General features: G+C 43.2%; 1 protein-coding gene across 1 annotated transcript in view; it reads left to right on the top strand.

The window, feature by feature from the left end:
• The first annotated feature begins 387 nt into the window (after window positions 1-387).
• LOC311102111 (succinate dehydrogenase [ubiquinone] cytochrome b small subunit B, mitochondrial-like) overlaps window positions 388-13,004 on the top strand; it is a 23,680-nt gene continuing 11,063 nt past the window's right edge. Inside the window, exons 1-3 of the mRNA XM_084143342.1 lie at window positions 388-511; window positions 1,473-1,583; window positions 3,571-3,721. Coding sequence (XP_083999468.1) covers window positions 463-511; window positions 1,473-1,583; window positions 3,571-3,721 — 311 coding nt within the window. The 5' untranslated portion in view covers window positions 388-462. The remainder of the gene's footprint in view (window positions 512-1,472; window positions 1,584-3,570; window positions 3,722-13,004) is intronic.

Genomic DNA, 13,004 nt, shown 5'->3' with positions numbered 1-13,004 from the left:
GTTCTTTTTATTAAATCCAGAATTCAAAATTGATTTCAGAGTCATATTTAGTATTATCCTCAGGTAGTATAAGTATTTATCATCTTTCTTGAATGCAGACTTTCTACAGGAGTTGTCAATGTCTGGGACCAGATGCAGACTTTGGGGTCAACATGTTGTTATAATAAATTTGGGAACATAGTGCAATGTGCAGTATTCTATTTTTGCAGATCAACATTGTCCATAAAGTTTGCTCAAAATTGATATGTTTCTTATACTTTAGTATTGGAAATAGCCTATTAAACCAAGATCAAGCAAACATTGCATCATTGTTTGGATTAAAATGCCGTTTATGTGGCAATGCGAATAATACGAAGAAGCATCCGCAGTCGACTATCACCCAGTGCTTATATACTCTTGATCACGGTGACAAAACAGCAACTACATCCGGGTAAATTGTGTGACCTTGGTTGGTTAATTGTCATGGCGGCCATCGTCAGGATAAGTTCTGTCTGCCACAAAGGTGTCAAACGTAGGTGTCTTTGCGTGTAACTTTCTGTTAATTCCAAAAATGTGTGTATTTCATATCGTTGTACTTGATCATTACAGATTTTTGTCCAAAGTAACGTTGTACATATTGTAATTTGCTAGTAGCTAGCCAGCTAACGAATGTTAGCTGATGGATGAGCAAGGCAACGACTTTTGAAGTTCATAGTGACTTCACCTTGTCGGTTCGGGGATTCGAACCAGCGATTGTTTGGTTACTGACCCAACGCTCTTAACCGCTAGGCTTCCTGCGAGAGCTGTCACTGACATCAATTATTGGCGTCACTGCATTGAATCGGATCTGTTTACGCATCTCGTAAAGTAGCCTGAAGCAGCTAAAATTATCAACCTCGATTCTAAACTCTTCATATCAGTTTTAGGCCTCATGCTTGGTAGGAATTAAGGCCATCTCAACATAATCTATCCACGTTTCAAAATATTCTATATACATTTTTGGCTATTCTTCCCCTATCAATCCCACATACTGTGGCATGGATCAAATTAATCCATACTCCTTATATGGTCTTTGGCTTCCTATACTTCAGTTCCTTGAATATCTGCCATTACCTTATGTGACCTCTAGTTGTACTTATACTACTTTTAACAACTACCAAGATGCACACAAACAAGTTACCCTAAAAAACGTATACACCAGATAGGCTACCCCTGATTGATGACAATCACATAACAAATGGAATGGTTTATTCATGATACTCCTTACAGTTTGAGGAAAGAAATACGCTTCCTCTGATTTATAGAGGCCTATGTGTAATAATATTCACATTTTGGAACTGAGCCATGTGTGAACAACTGACTACATTACAGTATAGCCTAACCCGTATTGTTTTTGTTGTTGTTGCTTTGCCTTATTTTATAGCCTCCTTATAATTGAACTGTAAATATTGTGATATAGTTCATGACACTGATTTCTCGTCTTCTCCCCACAGCTCTGTTTTATCGTAGCTCTCTCCTCGCACGACCCCTGGTCGCACAGCAAAAGGACCAAGACCAGTCCTACCCATTGACAGCTAGGATTCATGGATCCTCATCTCTCTATGGTTTGTTGTTTCCACGATATAAGAGCTTTGCTGATAGCCTACAGTTTGCTTGTAGCACTCAAATAATAATGGCCTATATGTTTTGCTCAAGATTAATACCAGTCCTACCAGAACACTGTGGCCATTGTTTGATTTGTATGACTTCTTAAAGTAATCAATGTTCAGGCTAGGCTTCTTATGTAAGGTGATAGTGGTAGGCCTATATTATGAGTATTAGAGCCTACAGCCCTACACCTAAGGGGATTCAAGTATTTTCTTGCTCTCTTGTATACTGAACTGTATCATGCAAGACAGATTTGAGAGAGGGGGATAAGTAATTTATTGGCAGGGAGCCGGTTAATGACGTCCCCACTGGCATGTTGTTTGTGTGGTTGATACATACAGTCCATTCGGAAAGTATTCAGACCCCTTGACTTTTTCCACATCATATTTACATAAATATTCAGACCCTTTACCCAGTACTTTGCTGAAGCACCTTTGGCAGCGATTACAGCCTCAAGTCTTCTTGGGTATGACGCTACAAGCTTGGCACACCTGTATTTTGGGAGTTTCTCCCATTCTTCTCTGCAGATCCTTTCAAGCTCTGTCAGGTTGGATGGGGAGTGTCGCTGCACAGCTATTTTCAGGGCTCTCCAGAGATGTTCGATTGGGTTCAAGTCCGGGCTCTGGCTGGGCCACTCAAGGACATTGAGACTTGTCCTGAAGTTTGGCCGAGCGGCCAGCTTTAGGAAGAGTCTTGGTGGTTCCAAACTTCTTCCATTTAAGAATGATGGAGGCCACAGTGTTCTTGGAGACCTTCAATGCTGCAGACATTTTTTGGTACCTTTCCCCAGATCTGTGCCTCGACGCAATCCTGTCTCGGAGCTCTACGGACAATTCCTTCGACCTCATGGCTTGGTTTTTGCTCTGACATGCACTTTCAACTGTGGGACCTTATATAGACAGGTGTGTGCCTTTACAAATCATGTCCAATCAATTGAATTTACCACAGGTGGACTCCAATCAAGTTGTAGAAACATCAATAATGATCAATGGAAACAGGATGCACCTGAGCTCAATTTCGAGTCTCATAGCAAAGGGTCTGAATACCTATGTAAATAAGATATTTCTGTTTTATTTGTAATAAATTAGCAAAAATGTCTAAACCTGTTTTCGCTTTGTCATTATGGGGTATTGTGTGTAGATTGATGAGTTTTATTTATTTAATCAATTTCAGAATAAGGCAGTAACGTAACAAAATGTGGAAAAGGGAAGTGGTCTGAATACTTTCCGAATGCACTGTAATTAGTTCCCCAAGTGGCAGGCCAGTGACATTTTCAACAGGTTCACTGACAGATGAAAAGTAGGTTAGTGGGTCACGGCACTCCGTTTGAGAGGGACTATATTGTCTTTTAGAACATTAACATCCATTATTTTCTCAGAACAAGGTTAGGCAACACATGGCATGATGTTTGAACTGTGATATCTAGTGAACCATGAAACTTGAGAACCTAAGCAACAACTTATGAGAGCTGGCCACTGGAGGTTGGTGGCACCTTTAATTGGAGAGGACAGGCTTGTGGTAATGGCTGGAGCGGAATCAGTGGAATGGTATCAAATACATCATACACATGGTTTCCATGTGTTTGATGCCATTCCATTTGCTCCGTTCCGGCCATTATTATGAGCCGTCCTCTCCTCAGCAGCCTCCACTGGAGCTGGTGTGTATAGTAGAACCTCAAAGATAAAATCCTCAGTTACAAACTGACTGGGACAATTGTTAAACGCAACAACACAAATCCGTAGGCTAATAGACAAACTTAATTGCTTCTATGTGCTAAAAACACGTCCGGCCTACTATAAATCTCTCTGGCTAAAGAGTTATAAAATACATGTAAATACACTGTTTTCAATGATGAGTCTTTAAATGATTATCCCCCTCTCTCCACAAGAGGTTTGGCTGCATGTGGATGTATGATTGAATGTTTTGCTATTTGCTCTTTTGCAGCTGGCTCTGGGTCCAAAGCTGCCTCCCTGCATTGGACAGGAGAGCGTGTGGTGAGCGTACTGCTGCTGGCCATGGGGCCTGCTGCCTACTACTTCCCCGGACCTGCTGTTGACTACTCGCTGGCTGCTGCCCTCACCCTGCATGGCCACTGGTAAGACAAGAGTTTCCCCTCAAAAAATTGTTCATTGGTTTAAATAGCACTGGCCAGGTGGTCTCACTTCCTTATTCTGGTTAAATGTCTCCCGAGTGGCGCATTGGTCTAAGGCACTGCATCGCAGTGCTAGCTGTGCCACTAGAGATCCTGGTTCGAATTCAGGCTCTGTCATAGCCGGCCGCGACCGGGAGACCCATCAGGCGGCGCACAATTGGCCCAGCGTCGTCCAGGGGAGGGGAGGGAATGGGCGGCAGGGATGTAGCTCAGTTGGTAGAGCAAGGCGTTTGCAACGCCAGGGTTGTGGGTTTGATTCCCACGGGGGGCCTGTAATACAAAAATAATGTATGCACTCACTAACTGTAAGTTGCTCTGGATAAGAGCGTCTGCTAAATGACCTAAATGTAAATATTTACACTAAAACTATCATTTCCGGACTAAAATTGTTGTACATGTTCCGAATAAGCTCAAACCTTAGTTTTTCAGCTTGAAAAAATTACTTGTGTTGTGACTACAGTCGGAAGCTTTTATGAAGGACAATGGTGAATAGAATAGAGTAGGCAAGTGGTTGGGATAACCAACCAAGTCTATGTCCACTACATTTCTGCTCATGCAAAAACAGTTTTGTTCTTAGTATTTATTTTGCTTTCATTTACGAGAGCTTTTAGATTTTTGAAGAGGTGGGCTAAATGTCGCCCTGGGGCACTATGCCATTGCTATACTACTGACTAAATGAAAGTGGCAGGTTTAAAGTACAAATCCTAGTCATGTGTGGTGTTAATACCCCTTAGGTTTTAGTGTTGGATATCCTCAAGGCATGTCCCTCTAATGAAAACCAGCTAATTCCCAGTTGTCAAACTTGTCGCTGAGGAGTTGAAATGCACGCTCATATATATATATATATATATATATATATATATATATATATATTTAAACATCAAGTTCTCTTGTGTGTCCATGTAAATAGCAGTTTTTTTGTATTTATTTTGTATTTTACGTATATATTTCCCTATCACACTTTTCATCCTTCTACTAAATAGACTTTCCTGCAATCCGCCTCACTCAATGCGGAACGGATTCTATTATTTACTCACCTTTTATCTAGAATCTCCAGTTGAAACTATCCAGCCAGCTAACTAGCTACTTGCTATTAGCCGCCGTTAGCGGTTTTCACCCTGAACATCGGATTTTCTGCCAGAATAACTGAATCACTGGACCATAACACCGGATCTAGCTAGCTGCAACCGAATGGATGTCGAATGGATGTTGCTGTAGGCTAATCACCACTGCCCCCGTAGCACCAGTTAGTCTTGAGCCTTGAGCTAGCCCCGGCTATCTACCTCTCTGTCTACCGGACGGGAGTAGCCAGCTAACTAGCTACTTGCTATTAGCCACCGTTAGCGGCTTTTCTCCATTGTCCGTGGCCTGCACTACCTACCAGCCAGCTCTAGCCTGGACTATTATCGGCCAGTCTGCACTGTCTGCACAGCGAGTTATCGACCCAGAACCTATCGGATTTTCTGCTGGAATCACTGAATCACTGGACCATTAACACAGGATAATCGCAACTAGCTAGCTGCAACCAAATTAACGTTGTTGTTGACTAATCAGCCTTGAGCTAGCCTTGAGGCAGGCACATCTCCCGGCTATCTACCTCTCTGTCAACCGGACGGGACCTCCTAGAGTCGACACGGAGCCCTGCCGATCCATCACGACTGGTCTGCCGACGTAATAGTCTGTGGTTTCAACAGGCTTCCCGTTGCGACGACCATGAAGATCCATCTGCTAGCCCCGGCCCGCTAGCACACGCAAACTACAACCGTGCTTCCTGCTCGCTGTGTTGAAGCACCAATTTGAACTGCTCACGGACTCACAAATTGCTGTTCACTGGACCTTATGATCACTCAGCTGCACAGCTGATGCCTGCTGGACTGTTCCTTTACACAGTACCCTGTCCTGTTTATTCTGTTTAGCCTCAGCCCAAACTTTATCGCCATTACCAGTTGTTGTCTTAGCTCTCTCTAATAACACCTGTGATTGCTTTATGCCTCTCTCCCATGTCAATATGCCTTGCCTATTGCTGTTCCAGTTAGTTCTTATTATACAATTTCACTGTAGAACCCCAAGTCCCTCTCAAACTGCCTCAAATAGTTCCTTTGTTCCACACCCCATACACGCCGAGACCGGCTCAATCGGTGCCTCCAGTGATGCTATCTCTTTCATTGTTACCCAAAGCTTATGTTTATCTCCACTCTACTCATATCCTTCCATATCCTTGTCTGTACATAATGCCCTGAATCTTTTCTACAACGCCCGGAAATCTGCCCCCTTTATTCTCTGTACCCAACGCACTAGAAGACCAGTTCTTAAAGCCTTTAGCTGTATCCTTATTCTAGTCCTCCTCTGTTCCTCTGGTGATGTAGAGGCTAACCCAGGCCCTTCCGCCCCCAGTATCACTCCTACTCCCCAGGCGCTATCATTTGTTGACTTCTGTAACCGTAAAAGCCTTGGTTTTCTGCACGTTAATATCAGAAGCCTCCTTCCTAAGTTTGAGTTATTCACTGCGTTAGCACACTCCGTCAACCCTGATGTTCTAGCAGTTTCTGAATCCTGGCTTAGGAAGGCCACCAAAAACTCTGAAACTTCCATCCCCAACTACAACATTTTCCGTCTAAATAGAACTAGCAAAGGGGGTGGAGTTACAATCTACTGTAGAGAGAGCCTGCAGAGCTCTATCATACTATCCAGGTCTGTGCCCAAACAGTTTGAGGTTCTACTTCTAAAAATCCACCTTTCCAGAAATGTCTCTCACTGTTGCCGCTTGCTACAGACCCCCCTCAGCCCCCAGCTGTGCCCTGGACACCATATGTGAATTGATTGCCCCCCATTTATCCTCAGAGTTCGTACTGCTTGGTGACCTAAATTGGGATATGCTTAACACCCCGGCCATCCTACAATCCAAACTAGATGCCCTCAATCTCACACAAATGATCAACAAACCTACCAGGTACAACCCTAAATCCGTAAACATGGGTACCCTCATACATATCATCCTGACTAACTTACCCTCTAAATACACCTCCGCTGTCTTCAACAAGGATCTCAGCGATCACTGCCTTATTGCCTGCGTCCGTAACGGGTCCGCGGTCAAACGACCACCCCTCATCACTGTCAAACGCTCCCTAAAACACTTTAGCGAGCAGTCCTTCCTAATTGATCTCATTCCATCAGTAGAGGATGCCTGGTTGTTCTTTAAAAGTAATTTCCTCTCAATCTTAAATAAATATGCCCCATTCTAAAAATTAAGAACAAATATAGCCCCTGGTTCTCCTCAGACTTGACTGCCCTTGACCAGCACAAAAACATATAACAATTATAGCCCCCGCGATATGCAACTTTTCAGGGAAGTTAGGAACCAATATACACAAGCAGTTAGGAAAGCAAAAGCTAACTTTTTCTAACAGAAATGTATATCCTGTAGCACTAACTCCAAAAACTTTTGGGACACTGTAAAGTCCATGGAGAATAAGAGCACTTCCTCCCAGCTGCCCACTGCACTGAGGCTAGGAAACACCATCACCACCGATAAATCTACAATAATGGAATTTCAACAAGCATTTTGCTACGGCTGGACATACTTTCCACCTGGCTACCACTACCCCGGCCACCAGCTCTGCACCCTCCGCTGCAACTTGCCCATGCCCCCCCCCAGCTTCTCCTTCACACAAATTCAGACAGCTGATGTTCTGAAAGAGCTACAAAATCTGGACCCCTACAAATCATCTGGGCTAGACAATCTGGACCCTTTCTTTCTAAAATTAGCAGCCGAAATTGTCGCAACCCCTATTACTAGCCTGTTCAACCTCTCTTTCGTAACGTCTGAGATCCCCAGAGATTGGAAAGCTGCCACGGTCATCCCCCTCTTCAAAGGGTGTGACACTTTAGATCCAAACTGTTACAGACCTATATCCATCCTGCCCTGCCTTTCGAAAGTTTTTGAAAGCCAAGTTAACAAACAGGTCACCGACCATTTCAAATCCCACCGTACCTTCTCCGCTATGCAATCTGGTTTCCGAGCTGGTCATGGGTGCACCTCAGCCACGCTCAAGGTCCTAAACGATATTATAACCGCGATCGATAATAGACAGTACTGTGCGGCCGTCTTCATCGACCTGGCCATGGCTTTCGACTCTGTCAACCACCGCATTCTTATTGGCAGACTAAATAGCCTTGGTTTCTCAAATGACTGCCTCGCCTGGTTCACCAACTACTTCTCAGATAGAGTTCAATGTGTCAAATCGGAGTGCCTGTTGTCTGGACCTCTGGCAGTCTCTATGGGGGTGCCACAGGGTTCAATTCTTGGGCCGACTCTTTTCTCCGTGTATATCAATGATGTCGCTCTTGCTGCTGGTGACTCTCAGATCCACCTCTACGCAGACGACACCATTTTGTATACATCTGGCCCTTCATTGGACACTGTGTTAACAAACCTCCAAACGAGCTTCAATGACATACAACACTCCTTCAGTAGCCTCCAACTGCTCTTAAACACTAGTAAAACTAAATGCATGCTCTTCAATCGAACGCTGCTGACACCCACCCACCCGACTAGAATCACTACTCTCGACGGGTCTGACCTAGTATGTGGACAACTACAAATACCTAGGTGTCTGGTTAGACTGTAAACTCTCCTTCCAGACTCATCTCCAATCAAAAGTTAGATCTAGAATCGGCTTCCTATTTCGCAACAAAGCCTCCTTCACTCATGCTGCCAAACATGCCCTCGTAAAACAGACTATTCTACCGATCCTTGACTTCGGCGATGTCAATTACAAAATAGCCTCCAACACTCTACTCAGCAAATTGGATGTAGTCTATCACAGTGCCATCCGTTTTGTCACCAAAGCCTCATATACTACCCACCACTGTGACCTGTACGCTCTTGTTGGCTGGTCCTCACTACATATTAGTCGCCAAACCCACTGGCTCCAGGCCATCTATAAATCACTGCTAGGCAAATCCCCGCCTTATCTTAGCTCATTGGTCACCATAGCAACACCCACCCGTAGTATGCATTCCAGCAGGTATATCTCACTGGTCATCCCCAAAGCAAACACCTCCTTTGGCCGCCATTCCTTCTAGTTCTCTGCTGCCAACGACTGGAACGAATTGCAAAAATCCCTGAAGCTGGAGACTTATCTCCCTCACTAACTTTAAGCATCAGTTGTCAGAGCACCTTACCGATCACTGCACCTGTACACAGCCCATCTGAAATTAGCCCACCCAACTACCTCATCCCCATATTGTTATTTATTTTGCTAATTTGAACCCCAGTATCTCTATTTGCACATCATCTCTTGCACATCTATCATTCCAGTGTTAATACTAATTGTAACTATTTTGCACTATGGCCTATTTATTGCCTTACCTCCATAACTTGCTACATTTGCACACACTGTATATACATTTCTGTTGTATTTTTGACTTTATGTTTTATTTTACCCCATATGTAACTCTGCGTTGTTGTTTTTATCGCATTGCTTTGCTTTATTTTGGCCAGGTCGCAGTTGTAAATGAGAACTTGTTCTCAACTGGCTTACCTGGTTAAATAAAGGTGAAATTAAAAAGAAAATGACGCTTAAGAATGCTGGTCATGTGTAATACACCATGGCTTTTCCTTTTGTGCTACTTTTGTTAAGTGTCTAGGACAATAATGAAGCAATTTTTTTAACTGCGCTCCACATATGTTCCAGGAGATCAGTACCATTTAACTTTGCCTTACTTGCTAAGGCTAATGTGTGAGTGCCGCTATTTGAAGTGGATTCATCAAATACCACCATTGTCCAGTTAACTGAGGAACACTATGAGCAAGCCTATGAAGCTCTCAGTCCTCCAAGGCCACTGCTATGGAAATAAGATTGGCTTATCTCTTTAGGCACCATTCAAAAATGTAATCCCTTAATGCTTCCAGTTCTGTTTGTTCTGAGCTACAGTCCCGTGTAGCTCAGTTGGTAGAGCATGGCGCTTGCAACGCCAGGGTTGTGGGCTCGATTCCCACGGGGGGCCAGTATAAAAAAATAAAATGTATGCACTGGATAAGAGCGTCCGCTAAATGACGTAAATGTTCTCAATGTAATGGTATTGCTTCCGTCCCTCTCCTTGCCCCAACCTGGGCTCGAACCAGGGACCCTCTGAACACAACAACAATCACCCACGAAGCATCGTTACCTGTCGCTCCACAAAAGCCGCAGCCCTTACAGAGCAGGGGAAACTACTATTTCTAGGTCTCAGAGCGACGTCATTGATTGAACGCTACTAGCGCGCACCGCTGACTAGCTAGCCATTTCACATGGGCTACATAAACAGGGCAAGACACCCCACCCTGTAGTCTAAACAAAGAATAGCCTAAGGTCACACGATGGTTCCTTGAGCTATTGGTGTGTTCCTCAAGGTCTTAGTGGGTCTTCAGCCATTGAGATTATGCATTTGTCCACTTCCCTCTCCCAAACATTACCCTTGGGAAGCCAATAAAGTCAGGAGGACTATGTCCCATCATGATTATGAAGTCAGGACTATGTCCCATCATGATTATGAAATCCGGACTATGTCCCATCATGACTATGGATGGCTATAACCAGTGGTGTAGTGGAGGGTTAACGCCAATGTTCCCTCTAAGCTGCGTTCAGTAGCCCGAGACTGCTGCCAATCGGATGGCTCAGATTACCGTGTCTGCAGTAACGTAGCAGGCATAAAAGAAAGCTACAGCAAAGTTGTTACTGTGAGATTTCAAAACATTTAAAACCATGACTAGAGAGAGACTGTCAACAAATATTTCAAAGAGCTGCTGTTTTTATGAGTGAGTTCATGTTTAAGTTCTTACTCAGCACTGATAACACTTTGTATTCAACACTTTTATAAGCCATGAAATGCGCGCTCTTCCTATTTCCACTCAGCGCTACAACAAGCACTGCAGCAGTAATGAATGAGTAGGAAAGTGTATCTATAGGCTTGCATTGTTGTTGTTAATAGCGGCTTGGGTCTTTTTATAATCATAGGAGTAACAACATGAATTTGTGCACGAGGCAGAAATAATGCGGTGTAACTCGAGTTTCGTTATTGGCTTGAAGACCGTGTAGCTTTGGTCAGTGTCAGTGGAGGAAAGGGAGAGAGGAGGGATGTTGAGAGGCGGAGCCTCAGTCTGCTGCTCTCTCCCTCCGCTGACACTGACCATCAGATGCAGCCACCATCAGCCCAGTAAAATAAAAATAAAAAGCAAATTATTTAAATGTATGCTCACTCAGCTGTGCCTCACAAGTAATACAGCAACTGATCTATTACCGGTGTGATCATATAGCCTACCTCCATTTCCTCCCCCCCCCCATATAATTCTGTAGAAAATGGCCCGAAGAACAATGCATTGGCAGAGCAATTCAAGCAAAGCCATATGTGGTGATAATGTATTGGGCCTATAACTTACTGCACAAACTTCATTGCTACAGTACTGTTTTTAATTGGTTAATGTTGCATAGGCTTACGTTTTTTAAGTCCTGTTAAAAAATAATCTCAGCGGTAGATCTTGGCTTGCATTTTGACAAAGTGATCTTGACTCAAAGGTTGGTGACCACTGTTCTAGAGTTTTCCCTGTTAACACTATCAACGTTTCCCTTTACTGTGGCAATTGTGATTGAATCAACGCAATATTAGTCACTTTCAACGCAACATACCGAAACAAAACGAACTATGCAAGATATTTTGTTGTAGGCCGAACGCATCGGAGTAGGATTCTATTGCATTGACACCCACTACTTAGCCCGTACTCTACACAGACCGGTGCGGCATAAACAATTAGAGCTGCAGTAGGCCTATATGCAAATAGCCCATTGCCATATATGGATCTGTGCCATTTACTTTGAAATAGACTGTGAGTAGTAGTGCTTGTTTTGAGATCAAAGCGAGAGCTGCATGTAGCCACGTGTGCACATTTTGTTCATATCCTTTGCTAGTTAGTGAGTTATTAGCCCAGTTATAGATAATTTGTAGTCAGCAATAGGGGAGTGATTGCTTCCTACGAGCACAAAATGTGTACATTTCTAGACATATTTGAAAAGCGAGTCAGGTAAACAGCTTTTTTTTTGGTCTTAAAGGGGCAGTGTTGTATTTTAAAACAGGCTTGAATAAGCTAAGTAGGCAGACGGTAGCATAATTTGTCTGATTCTCTAAAATAATGGTATGGGAATAATATTTTGTTTGTAAAGTGTTTTCTTGCGTCAAACAACAAAACAACATTTTCAGTCAACTCCTTGTCTGAAGGAGAAGTGGATAAAGAGGTTAATGTCAAGCCCTGCATGTTTGTTTCAAAAGTCTCATGGAATGTAGGCTGACATTGAACACCACACATTGGCTGCTACTGTAGGCTGAATTATATAACAGATATTTCTGTTTTCAAATGTTATGGAATATTTTCTCCAATGTTTTTGATGGTAGGCCAGTCTGGTAGGCCTACATTATGATCAAATAGTCACTGTAGTTAAAACTGTAACTTAAAGCAGTTACAGCCTGTGTTCACAGTAAACGCGTGCTGGAAGTTGCACAGAATTTTCACAACGTTTAAATTCGCGCTCAGCAGACCTGACATTTGCTCATGAACTGTGTATACAGTTGAAGTCAGAAGTTTACATACACCTTAGCCAAATACATTTAAACTCAGTTTTTCACAATTCCTGACATTTAATCCTAGTAAAAATTCCAGTTAGGATCACCACTTTATTTTAAGAATATGAAATGTCAGAATAATAGAGAATTATTTATTTAAGCTTTTACTTCTTTCATCACATTCCCAGTGGGTCAGAAGTTTACATACACTCAATTAGTATTTGGTAGCATTGCCTTTAAATTGTTTAACTTGGGTCAAACGTTTCGGGTAGCCTTCCACAAGCCTCCCACAATAAGTTGGGTGAATTTTGGCCCATTCCTCCTGACAGAGCTGGTGTAACTGAGTCAGGATTGTAGGCCTCCTTGCTTGCACACGCTTTTTCAGTTCTGCCCACAAATGTTCTATAGGATTGAGGTCAGGGCTTTGTGATGGCCACTCCAATACCTTGACTTTGTTGTCCTTAAGCCATTTTGCCACAACTTTGGAAGTATGCTTGGGGTCATTGTCCATTTGGAAGACCCATTTGCGACCAAGCTTTAACTTCCTGACTGATGTCTTGAGATGTTGCTTCAATATATCCACATACATTTCCTTCCTCATGATGCCATCTATTTTGTGAATTGCACCAGT

This window comes from Coregonus lavaretus (genome assembly GCF_964263955.1).
Source record: "Coregonus lavaretus genome assembly, chromosome: 26".
NCBI lineage: Eukaryota > Metazoa > Chordata > Actinopteri > Salmoniformes > Salmonidae > Coregonus > Coregonus lavaretus.
The sequence above is the reverse complement of the archived record's forward strand: the minus strand, read 5'-3'. Positions and strand labels throughout refer to the sequence as shown.